The sequence below is a fragment of the Phacochoerus africanus genome, chromosome 4, assembly GCF_016906955.1.
Source record: "Phacochoerus africanus isolate WHEZ1 chromosome 4, ROS_Pafr_v1, whole genome shotgun sequence".
In the NCBI taxonomy this organism is placed as follows: Eukaryota; Metazoa; Chordata; class Mammalia; order Artiodactyla; family Suidae; genus Phacochoerus; species Phacochoerus africanus.
In genome coordinates this window covers 103,831,628-103,845,659 of record NC_062547.1, presented here as the reverse complement: position 1 = coordinate 103,845,659, position 14,032 = coordinate 103,831,628, and the positions used below count along the sequence as shown (strand labels likewise).

The following is a 14,032-nucleotide window of genomic DNA, read 5'->3' as shown; positions in this document are numbered from 1 at the left end:
AATAGCTAACACTTACCGGATGCTTACTTTGTCTGGCACTGTGCTAAGGATTCAACAAATCTTAGCATAACTTAACCCTCACAATAAACATATGAGTATTTATTATCCTCAGGTCATCATTGAAGGACATGTTCCATATGGCCTAGCAAATGGCACAGCCAGGGTTCAGACCCAAGCAGTCTGATTTATGAGCTCACACTCCTGACTATCACCTATATTGGGCTGGGCAGATGGAAATTCAGTAGTGATCGAGAATGAAACGTGTACTGTCTAAAAACTAAACTTGAATACAGTTGACCATCCATATACAGTAATGCTAGTAGAAATCACTATGCAGTATTTTAACAAGGAGACTTTACCCCCAGAATTTCTATTTTTTTACGTTAGATTCCAGGAAGCAATCAGACATATAAAGTTTTATAGGCAAAATTATTCATCTCAGTGTAATTTACAGTAGTGTTACAGCTGAGCCCCGAAGCCACCAACTTTCCAACCCCTTCATTGGTACCTTTCAAACTCTTCCTGACTACAGTGGCATAGGCACTTCTCAAATAGATGTATCCCTCCTGCCTGTTTTTATAAATCAGTAATTTTTCTTATCAGTTTCATGTTTGATTAAAGCAAAAATATTCTTTTTCACCCTGTACTAGGAAAATCATCATCCAGGATTCTCCTTAAGTGGTTGTGGCCCTTTGATGTTGCTTGACTTAAAGTCCATCCTCTGGTGTAGACAAGGGCATACATCAGCTCAGTGGTCCTGAGCCCAGGCTTGGAAAAGGGCAAGTCTATTTTAGCCTGGGTTAGCTCCTCACCTCTAAATCTCTTTCCTTCTTTGTTTGTGACTCATCCAGAATAACAGTGGCAGTGCTACCTCGCTGTGCCATAGTTAAGATTAAATGGGACCACACAGAGAGTCCAGAATAGTTCTTGGCATAAGATAAATGCTCAGTAAAAGTTAACAACTATTATTATATATATATATATTTTTTTTTTTGTCTTTTTTTTTTAGGGCCACACCTGCAGCATATGGAAGTTCCCAGGCTCAGGGTTGAATTAGAGCTGTAGCTGCCGGCCTATACCACAGCCACAGCAACATAGGATCCGAGCCACATCTGTGACCTACACCACAGCTCACTGCAACACCAGATCTGTAACCCACTGAGCAAGGCCAGGGATCAAACCCGTGCCTTCATGGGTACTAGTCAGGTTCATTACTGCTGAGCCATGACAGGAACTCCAACAACTATTATTATATATATTTCTGAAGAAGGATTGCTTTACTTGAAACGCCGCAAACTACTGGATGGATTCCCTTGATGACTTTAACCTGAAGGCCTCAGATGAGGACAAGGTAGCTCCCCTGCACTAAATGTTTTGGGGCCCTTGCTATAGTATAAAAGAGTGGGACTGTAAACTCCATAACCACCTAAAGTCAAAAAGAGAAAAAAGTAAAAAGGAGGAGCATAACATAAGAGAAGGAACACACACTTTTAAAAATCATGCAGACCTACCTATGTGTGAAGACTGCACTACCACCTGCCACTTGTGAACTCAACAATCCTGAGACTCAGTTGTCCCATCTATAAAATAAGAATCATGATGCCCATTGTGTAGGATTTTTGTGGGACTTACCTAATATGCTATTTATAAATAAAGCATCATGCGCAGTGATTTAGCCAAGGACGTACCTAATTTATTTTAATTTCTTCCCCTTTAACCCTGACGAAAGAATATTGTACTTCTTTTATTACAGAATGAACATTCCATGGCCTGGTCCATAGTAGTTTATAAGGGATTTAGTAGCAATTTTCAGAAAAATCAAGAATGGAGTTCCCATCATGGCTCAGTGGTTAACAAACCTGACTAGGATCCATGAGGATTCAGGTTCAATCCCTGGCCTTGCTCAGTGGGTTAAGGATCCAACATTGCCGTGAGCTGTGGTATAGGTCAGACACGGCTTGGGTCTGGCATTGCTGCGTCTGTGGCGTAGGCCAGCAGCTGTAGCTCTGATTGGACCACTAGCCTAGGAACCTCCATATGCCACATGTGTGGCCCTAAAAAGCAAAAAAAAAAAAAAAGAAAGAAAAATCAAGAATGATTTTATTAATGCCATGAGTTAGTCTGCCAAAGATAGGCCAGGCAAGATTTTTTTTTTTTTTAATTCTTAAAACTCCATCCAAGTACTGTGAAAGGCTGTACTCAACCACCTTCTAGTAATACTTTAATTGCCTTGCCATGGGCTGTATGTTTTCTGTGTGTTCTAATGTAGTAAGGTATTTAAATATGCGAAATAATAATTTACATCATACTGTGGAAATGCTTCATAAATTCTCATAATGGAGACTGGGTGCTGAATGAGGCACAAAGGAAGAGGAAGATATGAGAGCAGGAAAAATCCAAACTCTGTCGTCTTCCCAGTAGGGATGCTGGCAACCTAGGAGGAGGGCCATGGAACACATCCCTTTTCCTTGGCTGCTCTAGGTTGCCTGCTGGGTTCTACACATTCCTTGGTGGCCTGAGTTAAATGCATCAGCTTTTTCTACACATAATGAGAATTGACCACAGACCTGGGCTATCTGCAGTCGACAAAGCAATTCAGTACCCCTGGTGGGTAATAGATGTGTGTTTGTATCTAGCTGTGGATGACTGTACCTTGTAAAAACAAGGCTGGTGTCTCCTGACTGCTTGCAGGCTTTCCAGGGGGGCCGGTCAAGGACGTATGGCTCAGAAGAAACATGATATGATTCTGCTTACCTTCACTTCGTGGGAGGGAGACTGGGATGCCTGTTTAAGGTAGCCTTGCTGCAGAGAAAACTGCCTGATGTCTGGGGGTTGGGATGGCAGCAGCACTAGCCACTGTGTCTTGTCAAGGTCAGATTCAAGGCAGACTTTGACTGAAGCTGGTTAATATATTTATTCTGAAGCCTAATGCAATCCAAAGAAGAGTTGTTTATTTACATCTTTGCTAAATTCTCCAGGTCGCCTTTTAAAACCTCATCCCATAAACAAATTTCCTCTTAAATCCATTCTCTTGGGTGGGGAGATGGTGCCCACCTGTTTTTCAAGTTCTCCATTTACACTGTTTGTTTTTCTTATTTCTGATGAATCACAGAACCAAGCCAGTCTCTCAGAGTTCCAGGGAGAAGCAGTGTGCATTTTCTTCCCACAAAGTAGCTGGAAGGCCAAACATTGTTTCTCATAGGAGGCAACATCAGGAAGCACTGTGGGGACAGAGCCCATTTGTTGGTGGTTTAAACTTAATGAATGACAAAATGAACAAGAAAAGCTGTAGAAGGAAAGCTGAAACTGCAATTTTCCCTGAGGAGGAAAAAAAAAAAACTCATGGCTTGAGTCACCATTTGATTTTAAATTTACTTTGCTAATGGGCACTGGCTACATAATTTATGGGGCCCAGTGCAAAAATGAAAATTCAGGGCCCTTTATTCAAAAATTACTGAGAATTTCAAGAGAGCAGATCTCTAAACTAAACTTGGGGCCTGTGTGACTGCACAGATCACGAATTCATGAAGCCCACCTTGTCCCTGCGACAGATCCCCAGCATTAGACATTCAGCTCAGGCTCAAAATTAAAGGAGCATCAGAAAACTCAGTTATCAAGACAAATAGTATTAAAATGCAGTATTTTAAAAAACAAAATAGTGTAAAAATTCATGACAAAGCATCCAAATTTTAAAGAGAGTCAGAATTTTAAATAAAAGACCCTGAATTCGCACGACTCACCTTAAATCTTGCTTCACTCACATCACCCCAGTCCCAACCCCACCTCTAGGGTCAGCTTCTTGTTTATCTGTCAGTCCATCCAGACCTCCCAGGCTTCTAGATCAGCCCAATAACAAACACAGTACAAAAACTTACAGCATTTTTTTGTGGTGCAGCAGGTTAGGGACCTGGAGTTGTCACTGCAGGGCTTGGGTCACTGCTCTGGGACAGGTTTAGTCCTTGGCTCCAAAACTTGGATATACCACAGATGTAGCAAAAAAAAAAAAAAAAAGAAAGGAGCAAGATAGTTCACCAAAACAGACTTCCTTCAAAGTGACACGGCTTCAAAAGGTACCAAAACAAGGCTCTGAAGACTGGGCAGCAAGGAGGCACCATGAAAAGAGGAATTGAATCTTTACAGAAGTCCATGGCTGCCCTCTCCTTGCTAGTCTGCCATAATGCAAGGATTTCCAATGGAATCAATTAGAGACACACAAGGATTTCCTGGGATTGAGCCCAGAGCTCCTGCAGCTTCAGGAAGATCTTAAAATAGTGATTTTGATCAAATGAGAGTAAATAAAGAAATGGGACAGGAAGAAGGTGGAAATATTTCAGCATACTTTATATAATGATGGTGAGATTTGCATCTCCAGAGAGGAAGACAAGAACTAGATCAGGATATAACGTAAGAAGGCAAAAAGAAGGTCATCTTTCCTGAGGGATTTTAGGAATAAGAACAGCAGTGAGGAAAAGGTAGCTGTGTTACTGCAGAGAAAAAAGCCACTTGGTGATGGAATGGAAATGTAGACAATCCAGAAGGGGTAAGGAGGATGATCCTCTTCCTGCAGACAAAAACAGTTCAAGTTTCTGCAGGGAAGTTTTTGAGAGATGAAGGTTGCCAAGGGACATGAGAAAGGGCTCTGGTTCTGTTCACAGCAGAATTGTGAGTTATAAAATCTTAGGATTGGAGTTCCCGTCATGGCTATGTGGCTAACGAATCCGACTAGGAACCATGAGGTTGCAGGTTCGATCCCTGGTCTTGCTCAGTGGGTTAAGGATCCGGTGTTGCTGTGAGCTGTGGTGTAGGTCGCAGACGAGGCTCGGATCCCGCCTTGCTGTGGCTCTGGCGTAGGCTGGCGGCTACAGCTCCAATTTGACCCCTAACCTGGGAACCTCCATATGCCGTGGGAGTGGCCACAGAAATGGCAAAAACACAAAAAAATAAAAAAATAAAAATAATAAAAAATAAAATCTTAGGATTGCCAGGTGGGATGATAGAAATTTATCTGGAAAGGAGGCTTGGTGCATAGATAAGAATGAGATCTCAGAGGAAAGTGGAGGAAAAATATAATATTAAGGCCACACTTGTCAGAGGGTGGAATTAAGGGCCCTCTTAGCAAAAGATCCTTTCTCAAACTGGGCCACGAGGATGCAAGGACAATGCCAGGAGGGCTATTGGGAACCACAGAATAAACTCACAATATCTTTCGGGGTTGTCAACTTTACATGAAGACTGCCGAGGGGAGCGGGTAGGGTAGGTAAAGGAGTGGAGTGATATCTACTTGCTTCTCTAAAAAAAATGAACATACACAATAGAATACAAAATTTAAGTGGAATCTCAAGATAAAACATAAAACCAAATGTCTTACTCATAAATAGTGTCTCTCCTGTAACACTACAGAGACTATTCCATATCAGAACCAAATTCCTATTCATTTGTATGGCTGCAAAGCATTCAGTACGTAGGTTTTGAGGTATGGTGAGAAGACCAGTACAAATTTACTTTCCTTAGTCCCTGGGGTTACTTTGATAAGAAGCATAGTGGTAAAAGCCAGATTAAGCAAAATTTGGTTATGAAACAATCTACTCTTACTTTTCCAAATTAGCATAGCAATGTGACAGGGTAAAAATCTGGATGGGACAGAGAGAAGTGGAGATAGGGCATAAGAAGGGCAGCTTCCCCAGGCTCTGGACTTGGGACCCTGGGCAGAGAGTGGGGTCTGTGTTTGGGGCAGGAGGCGTAGCTGGGCTCTTGGGGTACTTGCTGTGCAGTAGTACATACACAGTATCTCAGCTGGATTCCAAACTGAAAAGAAGAAATACACGACATTCTAATGGCAATTTTATTTTTTCTTTTTATAAAATATTTTTGTACTCTTTTTTTTTTTTATTTAACCTAATGACAATTTTAGACATGAAATGGTGCTATTTGTTCTTCTGATGATCTTACAACTTTGGTTTTAAGATGTCTGGAATCTCAGAGTGACTTCGTGTTTCCTGACTTTCATAATGAAACATCTTCCAGAGCAAGCAAACAAAGACAATAAAAGTTCGCTTTTTTTTTTTTTGAGTGGTCATAGGGCATCTGTCTAAATGTAAATTTTCGTAACTAGTTTCATGACTAGTAAGTTCCTTAATTGTACTGTTTTCTAATACTTATATAGTTGTAGTTTGTACTGGTAATCCATAATCAATGCTTATCTCATCAAAAAAAGGGTAAAAGGAGTTCCCCCTGTGGCTCAGCAGTAACCAACCCAATTCGTATCCATGAGGATGTGGGTTCAATCCCTGGCCTCACTCATTGGGTTAAGTATTTGGCATTGCTGCCAGCTGTGGTATAGGATCTGGCGTTGCTGTAGCTGTGGTGTAGGCCGGCACATACAGCTCCATTTCAGCTCTTAGCCTGAGAGCTTTGCATATGCCATGGGTGGCCCAGTGAATCAATCAATCAATCAATCAATCAATCAATCCTGGTGACTTTAATGGAAGACTGCTAATCTTAATCAGATTAGGAAAATAAAATCCTCAGTATGTTGACACATGTTAGCTTGCCTTTGGTGTATATCATTCAGGAAAAGGATCTGATACAAAGGCTTAATGCTGTGCTCAGCCCTGGCCATTGAATGTGAAAACTATGGGTACATTTTAGTATCAATTCCATCTTATTGTACATGTTTTAAGTCATTGTCTTGACTGAATTTATAAAGTTATGGGTATTTTACAGTTTCTATAATTTGTACATTACACATTTTATATTTTTTCGACTGATTTTTTTTTTCTTTTTTTGCATTTTGTCCTTTTAGGGCCGCACCTGCGGCATAGGGAGGTTACCAAGCTAGGGGTCTAGTCGGAGCTGTAGCTGCCAGCCTACACCAGAGCCACAGCAACATCAGATCCGAGCCGAGTCTGTGACCTACACCACAGATCACAGCAACAGTGGATCCTTAACCCACTGAGCAAGGCCAGGGATCAAACCCACAACCTCATGGTTCCTAGTCAGATTCATTTCCGCTGTGCCACCACAGGAACTCCTGACTGAATTTTTAAAATTTAAATTGTTTTCTTTAATATGTAATATTGTCACATGATTCAAAACTCAAAAGTTGCAAAAGAATGTCAGAGGAAAGTCTCCTTCTCACTCCTATCCCCCTGGCATTCCTTTTATCTCCCCAGAGGCAACCGGATTGTTTTGTATCTTGCCAGAAGTCTTCCAGGCCTTTATAAGCAAGTATTTATAGGGATCTTCTATTCTTTTTTAATCAAATGGTAAGACATATATATATGTCAGGCACCTTGCTTTTATTTTAGCAACACCTCATAGAGATTCTTTATATTAGAACTAGAGAGCCTTCTTACCCTTTATGATTGCAGTGTAGCTGGTAGGATGAATGTACTGTAGGGGAAGAAGAATAATTTTCTTTCTACCTTTCTGAGTTCTTAGCTAGGACCCCTGTAATAAAAGGCAGATTAACGAGAGAAAAACAGAAGTATGCCTCATGTGTACATGATAAATACCCAGGAAAAAATGAGTACCCACTCGAGGTAGCTTAGAATTCAGGATTACATACCATCCTGGTAGGGAAAGGGGAGAGGGGATGTAGGTCTCTCAGGGGACAGTAAATAATCCTTAGGAAAAATGAATGGGCCCTTAGAAAAATCAATGGGAGGTATGATAATTTGTGACAAAGTTTGTCTGAGTGTGGAGTGGACTTCAGTTTGCACTTCCGTGATGAGTCAGTCTTCCTGGTTGGTAAAACTCCTGGAGAGGGGATTTGTGACAATTTTTGGAGGATCTGTCTTTAGGCAGTTAAGGGGAGTTCAGAGAAAGCCCCTCTCTGCATTCATTGTTTTTTAAGTACTTATAGATTAAAATAATCAATAGACCAAGTTTTGGGGTGGCATATTCTGCTACAGTAGAGTATCATACTTTAACCATTCCTTTAAAAATGAACATTTAAAACATTCCCAGTCTCAGGCAATTTAAAAACTGTTGCAATGAATAGATTTGCCTATATATTATTCTCTGATGTGCTGGTATGTTTACATAACTCCTTGGATATATTGTTAGAGCATATGTTTTATTTGTTTGTTTTGGCCACGCCCACAGCATGTGGAAGTTCCCAGGCCAGGGATCCAATCTGAACCACAGCTGTAAGCAGAGCCACAGCAGTGACAATACCAGATCCTTAACCTACTGAGCCACAAGGGATCTCCCAGAGCATGTGTATTTTTAATGTTGAAAGGTATTTTCCAATTATTTAATCATTTTATTATGCCAAATATGGATATAGCAAGGGAGGGAGGGAAACATGCTCCAGAATTCTAGGACTGTGGTATTTGAAAAGTCTCCAAGTGTTCTGACAGTGTCGTATATTCTGTTTCCCTATTATGGCTGGGGATCAGAGTTATGCCCTACCCAGCAATCACTGAGGCACTTTCACATTTCTGTCTTGTGACTAATGACAGTTATTTGGGTTTTATAGGAGCTGATGACCATTTTCCAACTGTTGCACTGGAATGGAAGCCTAAAAGCCCTTCGTGAAACAAAATGTTCCCGACAGGTGAGATTTTCTGATCAAAAACAAGTTTGTGTTATATGGACTGAGCAGATGGCTCATCATCTTCCAAGCAGATTCCTTTTTTGGTGTGTTTTCTCTCTTTAAATTTAGTGCCTTATTCCATTCATCTGTTGATAGACGTTTGCATTGTTTCCATGTCTTGGCTATTATGAATAGTGCTATGGTGAACGTAGAGGTGCAGATAGCTTGTTGAATTATAGTTTGTCTGGATATGTGCCTAGGAGTGGGATTGCTTGATCATATGGTAGTTCTATTTTTAGTTTTTTGAGGAACCTCCATACTGTTTTCCATAGTGATTGTACCAATTTACATTTCTACCAATAGCGTAGGAGGGTCCACTTTTTTCCATACCCTCTCCATCATTTGTTATTTGTAGACTAATTAATGATGACCATTCTGACCAGTGGGTCACTTTGCTATATCGCAGAATTTGGCACAACATTTTTAATTAACTATACTTTAATAAAAAATAAATATTAAAATAGATAAATTGATTACCTTATTTATTGAGTAAGAACAGAGGATACACACACACACACACACACACACATACAATGGTCCATTTGCATTAGGGACTGACCAAATATGCATACCCAGGAGCCTGGAAGAATGTTAGTTTGGCATAGGACTGATTTAGATACCTGTATTGAATGCCAGAATGGAAGGATGATTAAGATAGACTTAGTTTCTAAGTCAAACATTAAGTCTATTCTGTGCACCTGTTCTACCTGCTTGGAATGTGTTCCTTCACCTATTCTCTAATGCAGAAAGAAAGGTGAGTCTGCCTTGCTTCTGAACCTCCTCACTGGGGACAGGTAGGGTTGTTTATAGCAGAAGGATTTTTCTTATGCCCACCAAATGTCTGTAATAGACAATATAAATGATTATAAAAGTGGACAACCTGGTATTTCAGTCACTCCAATTTTTTGGTTTGGAAGTTTCTTCTTTATTTTTCAGGGACAGGGTCTCCTTACTTCTTTGCTACTGATGAGACACACTCTTCCCCTTTTTTAATGGCAAAGGCAAAGCCCCACCCATATACTTACTGGTTTTCACCTCACCTACTATCCCTCAAGATTAATTTTTCCTTTACCCCATTGGACTTTGGAGATTATAGTTTATTTCTGAGAATTTGCTCACAGAAATTTGTATAAGGAGCAAAAGCTTCTACTAGGCAGCAAGTTGAGGGTGGATATAAGTGTTTTCTATGCACTGCAGCCCCAGGAGTTTTTAGTTGCTCTTGACTTAGAAAGCCTGGCTTTCAGAGTGTCAAAGATGGAAAGAAATGAGTAGCTGACTATGGCTTTGGCTATTTTTTTCTTTTCCTTTGATTTTATAAAAAGCCTTTGAAATATGCCGGGTTGGTTATAAACACTTTTCCATGATTGTTTTTAATTTGTTAAGGTCATAAATAAATACCACATGTTCTTAAAAATAAGCAGTATATCCACTCCATAAGATCTTCTTAAAGTGCATCCATCAGACTTACACATGATATTACATTGTATTGGCAAATGTTAAACATGAGAATTGACAGTCTCCCATTTTTAATCGTTTGCAGAAAGTAAGAGACAGTGTATATGAAAGTACCATTGTGATAATAATAATGATAATGCCTACCTTCCATAATACATTTTTTAAGTTCCTGTAAGCCATTGAGACTTTCATCTTCCTTATGCTAACAACACAGCAGTTAGGAAATTACTCTGATGTCTAATTCTTGTCCTGACCCAAAGCTTCCTGCTTTCTGCAATGGGCGTGACCAAATCCAGTTCTGCCCGAATCCTTCCAGGTAGTTGTTTCCTTCTCTCTTTCTCGCTAAAACTGATAATGCTAGACAGAAGAGTTCAATGAATAAATGATGTAATGTTCATACTAATTACTATAGAAATGCATTTTCCAAGGAAGACATATTTTCTAGTGAGGTGGGAGCTCCGTTCTGGTCAACATTATTGAGTCACTCTTGATGGTAGTGTTTTGATTCAAATTGGAGTGACCTTACTTTGCTGTACCAGCTTAGCCCTTTATTTCCCTTAAGACATATATCCTGGGATTTGGCTTCAGTTTTTGAACATCAGAGAGGTTTGGTTGTTAGTAGAAGCCCCACGGATGTGGTGGGTGATGGAAGTACAGGAAGGGAGGTGTCAGAAGGCCATAAGCCCAGACAGCTACCTTTGTTGCTCTTTACTGACATTCTGGACTTTGTTTTTTGGCTCCCAGGAAGTCATCTCCTACTATTCCCAGTATTCTCTAGATGAAAAGATGCGCAGCCACATGGCCCTGGACTGGATCATGAAGGAGCGGGAGTCACCAGGAATTCTCTCCCAAGAGCTACGAATGGCCCTGAGGGAATTGGAGGAAGCCAGGAAAGCAGGACAAGAACTACGGTTTTACAAAGAAAAGAAAGAAATCCTGAGTTTAGCTTTGACTCAGATCTACAGTGATCCTGACACTTCCTCACCCAGTGATGATCAGCTGAGCCTTACGGCCCTTTGTGGCTATCACTAGCAAGGCCAGGTCCCAGCTGCCCCCTTGGGGGCAGAAGCCAGACTCTAACATTAGGAAGCTCATTGAAGGAGGTCATCAGAGGCTTTAGCACCTATAGCTGCTACCTGAAAGCTGTACTAATTCTCCCTACCCACCTACTCCATTCACAGAATCTCAGAGTAATAGGACCCTTACAGGAGACTTCATCCCATTCAATGCAGTTTTCCCATAACACCCTCAGTAGTTCCACCCCAGACTGAATGGATAGAGACAGGATTGTTTGAAAAATATTTTCCAGGACTGCCTTCAACTTTAAGGCTGGTTGACATGGGCCTTGCTAGATTATATACATTGTTTCAAAGAATGGGTCAATGTAGTCTTTCCCCAAAAGAACATCAGCCAGGACTGGGGAAAGTAGCACCACAGCAATTTTTTTAAAATACTTGAGATTAAATAACCAATATGGATATTTAAAAAATATATATATATCCAAAGATCAGAATTTCTTCCTAAGCTCTCTGTAAGATTGCTGACACACTACCAGCTGTAATCCAGTTCTTCTGTGGGGATTTTACCTGTACCTCCTATCAAAGATCTTGAAGTGGTAATAGTATGAAAATGCCATATAAATTTAATGTGGTTTAAAATGTCATTGTGATTTTTTTTTTTTTAAATCCACACTCTTCTGCATGGAGATAAATGTCACACAGGGTAGTATCCCCATTTGTATTCCTTAAGAATTCATATCTGGAGTTCCCTTGATGGCTCAGCAGAAATGAATCTGATTAGCATGCATCAAGACACAGGTTCAATCCCTGGCCTTGCTCAGTTGGTTAAGGATCCAGCGTTGCTGTGAGCTGTGGTGTAGGTTGCAGAAATGGCTTTGATCTGGTTTTGCTGTGGCTGTGATGTAGGCCGGCAGCCGCAGCTCCAATTCAACCCCTAGCCTGGAAGCCTCCATATGCCATGGGTGCAGCCCTAAAAAAGACAAAAAAAAAAAAATTTCATATCCAATTATGAGTCCTGCAATCAGTCATGTACATTCGTAATTTGCAAATATATGAACTGATTTATTTTATTTCTGCCACCTCAGTCATGGAGAAAGTTAGGGGCATTTCAAAGGTTAAAACATCTGAAAAATTATTAGCATTTAACAGTGCTTATGTTTACATTTGATTTGTTTCTCATGTGTTAGAGAAAAAGAATCATTAGCTGTCTTTGTTGTCTTTCAAGAACTTAAGCCACTAGTAGCTCAAAAGTAGTATCATTTTTTACTTTGAATTACTAGAATTTTCTTTAAAGAGGAGATAAAATATTGCCATTTCTCTTTCAAGATGGGTCAGTCAACTGATTAGAAAACCCAAAGCAAAGACAAACCAATTTTTAGATACTTCCTGGTCACTCAAATTTAAGAATGGCAGCAGTGTCAGTTTTAAACACTTATAGATATTTCCCTATATAGAACATGGATTTTCATTCATTCCAATAATTCAAAGAAAACAATTTTCTCAAGTTTAAGTAAGATTTCTTTTTCTGCTTGCTTAGGCAAAAGCATATTAACTTTCATGAAAACTAAAACCATTATAATTGCATTAAAAATTACAAAAACACGATAGTTTAGCTTTATATCTAAACAGCTACAATAGCAATTGTCACTCCTTGAATCCTCATGAAAACTACTGTATGTTGAGCATATATTTTTGAATTAGCCTTGATAATAAAAAATTAACTTCATATATCATTTTTCTCACACCAGGGGAAAAGTTAGCTACATATCTGCCCTACTCAAATGTCTTGAAAAGGTAATACTATAATATTAGATAATTTTATTTGAAATATTGTTTTAACAAAAATAACATTCCTCCCCATAATGAAGCTAAATGTCACCTAGAAGAAAACTTTATTCCCTTATACTCACAAAAAGGAATTAGAATTAAACTTTTAAGTTGAATAAATTTTAAAATTACTTCCTATTTAAAGTAATTTTTTCATAAAGTCATTTCTCTTTATCATTTCAGAAAATCCACAACTTCCCACGTTAGGTGTGATTAAAGGTAGGTACATCTGTACTGCATTTGCAGCCTTTGACAATGACCATCTCAAGCTGATACCATCCAATTAGATGCAGGAACAGTAATCATCCGGGAAAATACTAAATTTACTCTCTGCCTTGCAGTTAGAAAACTGTACCCATTCTGAAAGCAGAGGCTCCCTCTTGGCCACTATCAGCTTTTCCTGGCTTGTCAAATCTGCCCACTCTTCCAGGAATGGAAGTTTCAGCAAAAGAAGCAAAAGTCAGAATCTTTGCCACTGCTTCTCCCTGTGGTGCTCATTTATAGCAAATCGGTTTCAGCTAAGACCTGATAGCTATTGGTACATCACATGAGTATCCATAATTGTGGCCCTGAGAAGAGCAGGATTGAAAAGCAAAGTAGGTTATTATTATTTTTCATTTTCTATGTCTTGTTCTCGAAAACACACTGTGGTGAAGGGGCCTATAGTAGAGGAGTCTCTAAATACACGGAGCTTTGAGTCCTAACCTGTTGTGGTTTTAAACCCTTTGAGAATCTGCTAAAAGCTGAAGATCTTCTACTAGAAAAATACAATGAAACATATACATTCAAAATTATACAAACCATTCAGAGAGTATGCGGACCTCCCCCAAATCCATAGATTGCTTTGTCCAAGGACCCCCAGTTAAACTTAATTTTGAGCACATAGTTACAGTCTCATTAAACTTTTCAGCAGAGTCAACCTAGCTCATACATAGCCCCATTAACCCATCTCTACGGAAAATATCACCCTTAAATACAGAATTGCGCTGTACTTTGCCAAGAGACAGTTTAATTTTCATAAAATCCAAATACGCCATAATGTTACAAAAAAATAGCTTAAAGCAAATCAGTCACTAAACTTGTGAGAACATATCAGAATATTACGGATTTAATAAAGTCATCATTCCTCTAA

General features: G+C 39.6%; 1 protein-coding gene and 1 long non-coding RNA gene across 3 annotated transcripts in view; both read left to right on the top strand.

The window, feature by feature from the left end:
• Positions 1–11,717, top strand: part of LIX1 (limb and CNS expressed 1) — a 50,355-nt gene extending 38,638 nt beyond the window's left edge. For both annotated transcript variants that reach the window (XM_047778353.1, XM_047778354.1), the window contains exons 5-6: positions 8,483–8,560; positions 10,799–11,717. In XM_047778353.1, coding sequence (XP_047634309.1) covers positions 8,483–8,560; positions 10,799–11,086 — 366 coding nt within the window. In that variant the 3' untranslated portion in view covers positions 11,087–11,717. The remainder of the gene's footprint in view (positions 1–8,482; positions 8,561–10,798) is intronic.
• Positions 11,718–12,023: 306 nt separating this feature from the next.
• On the top strand, positions 12,024–14,032 carry LOC125124343 (uncharacterized). Its single transcript, XR_007134274.1, has 2 exons — positions 12,024–12,867; positions 13,084–14,032. It is a non-coding gene; the product is annotated as an uncharacterized LOC125124343 (long non-coding RNA).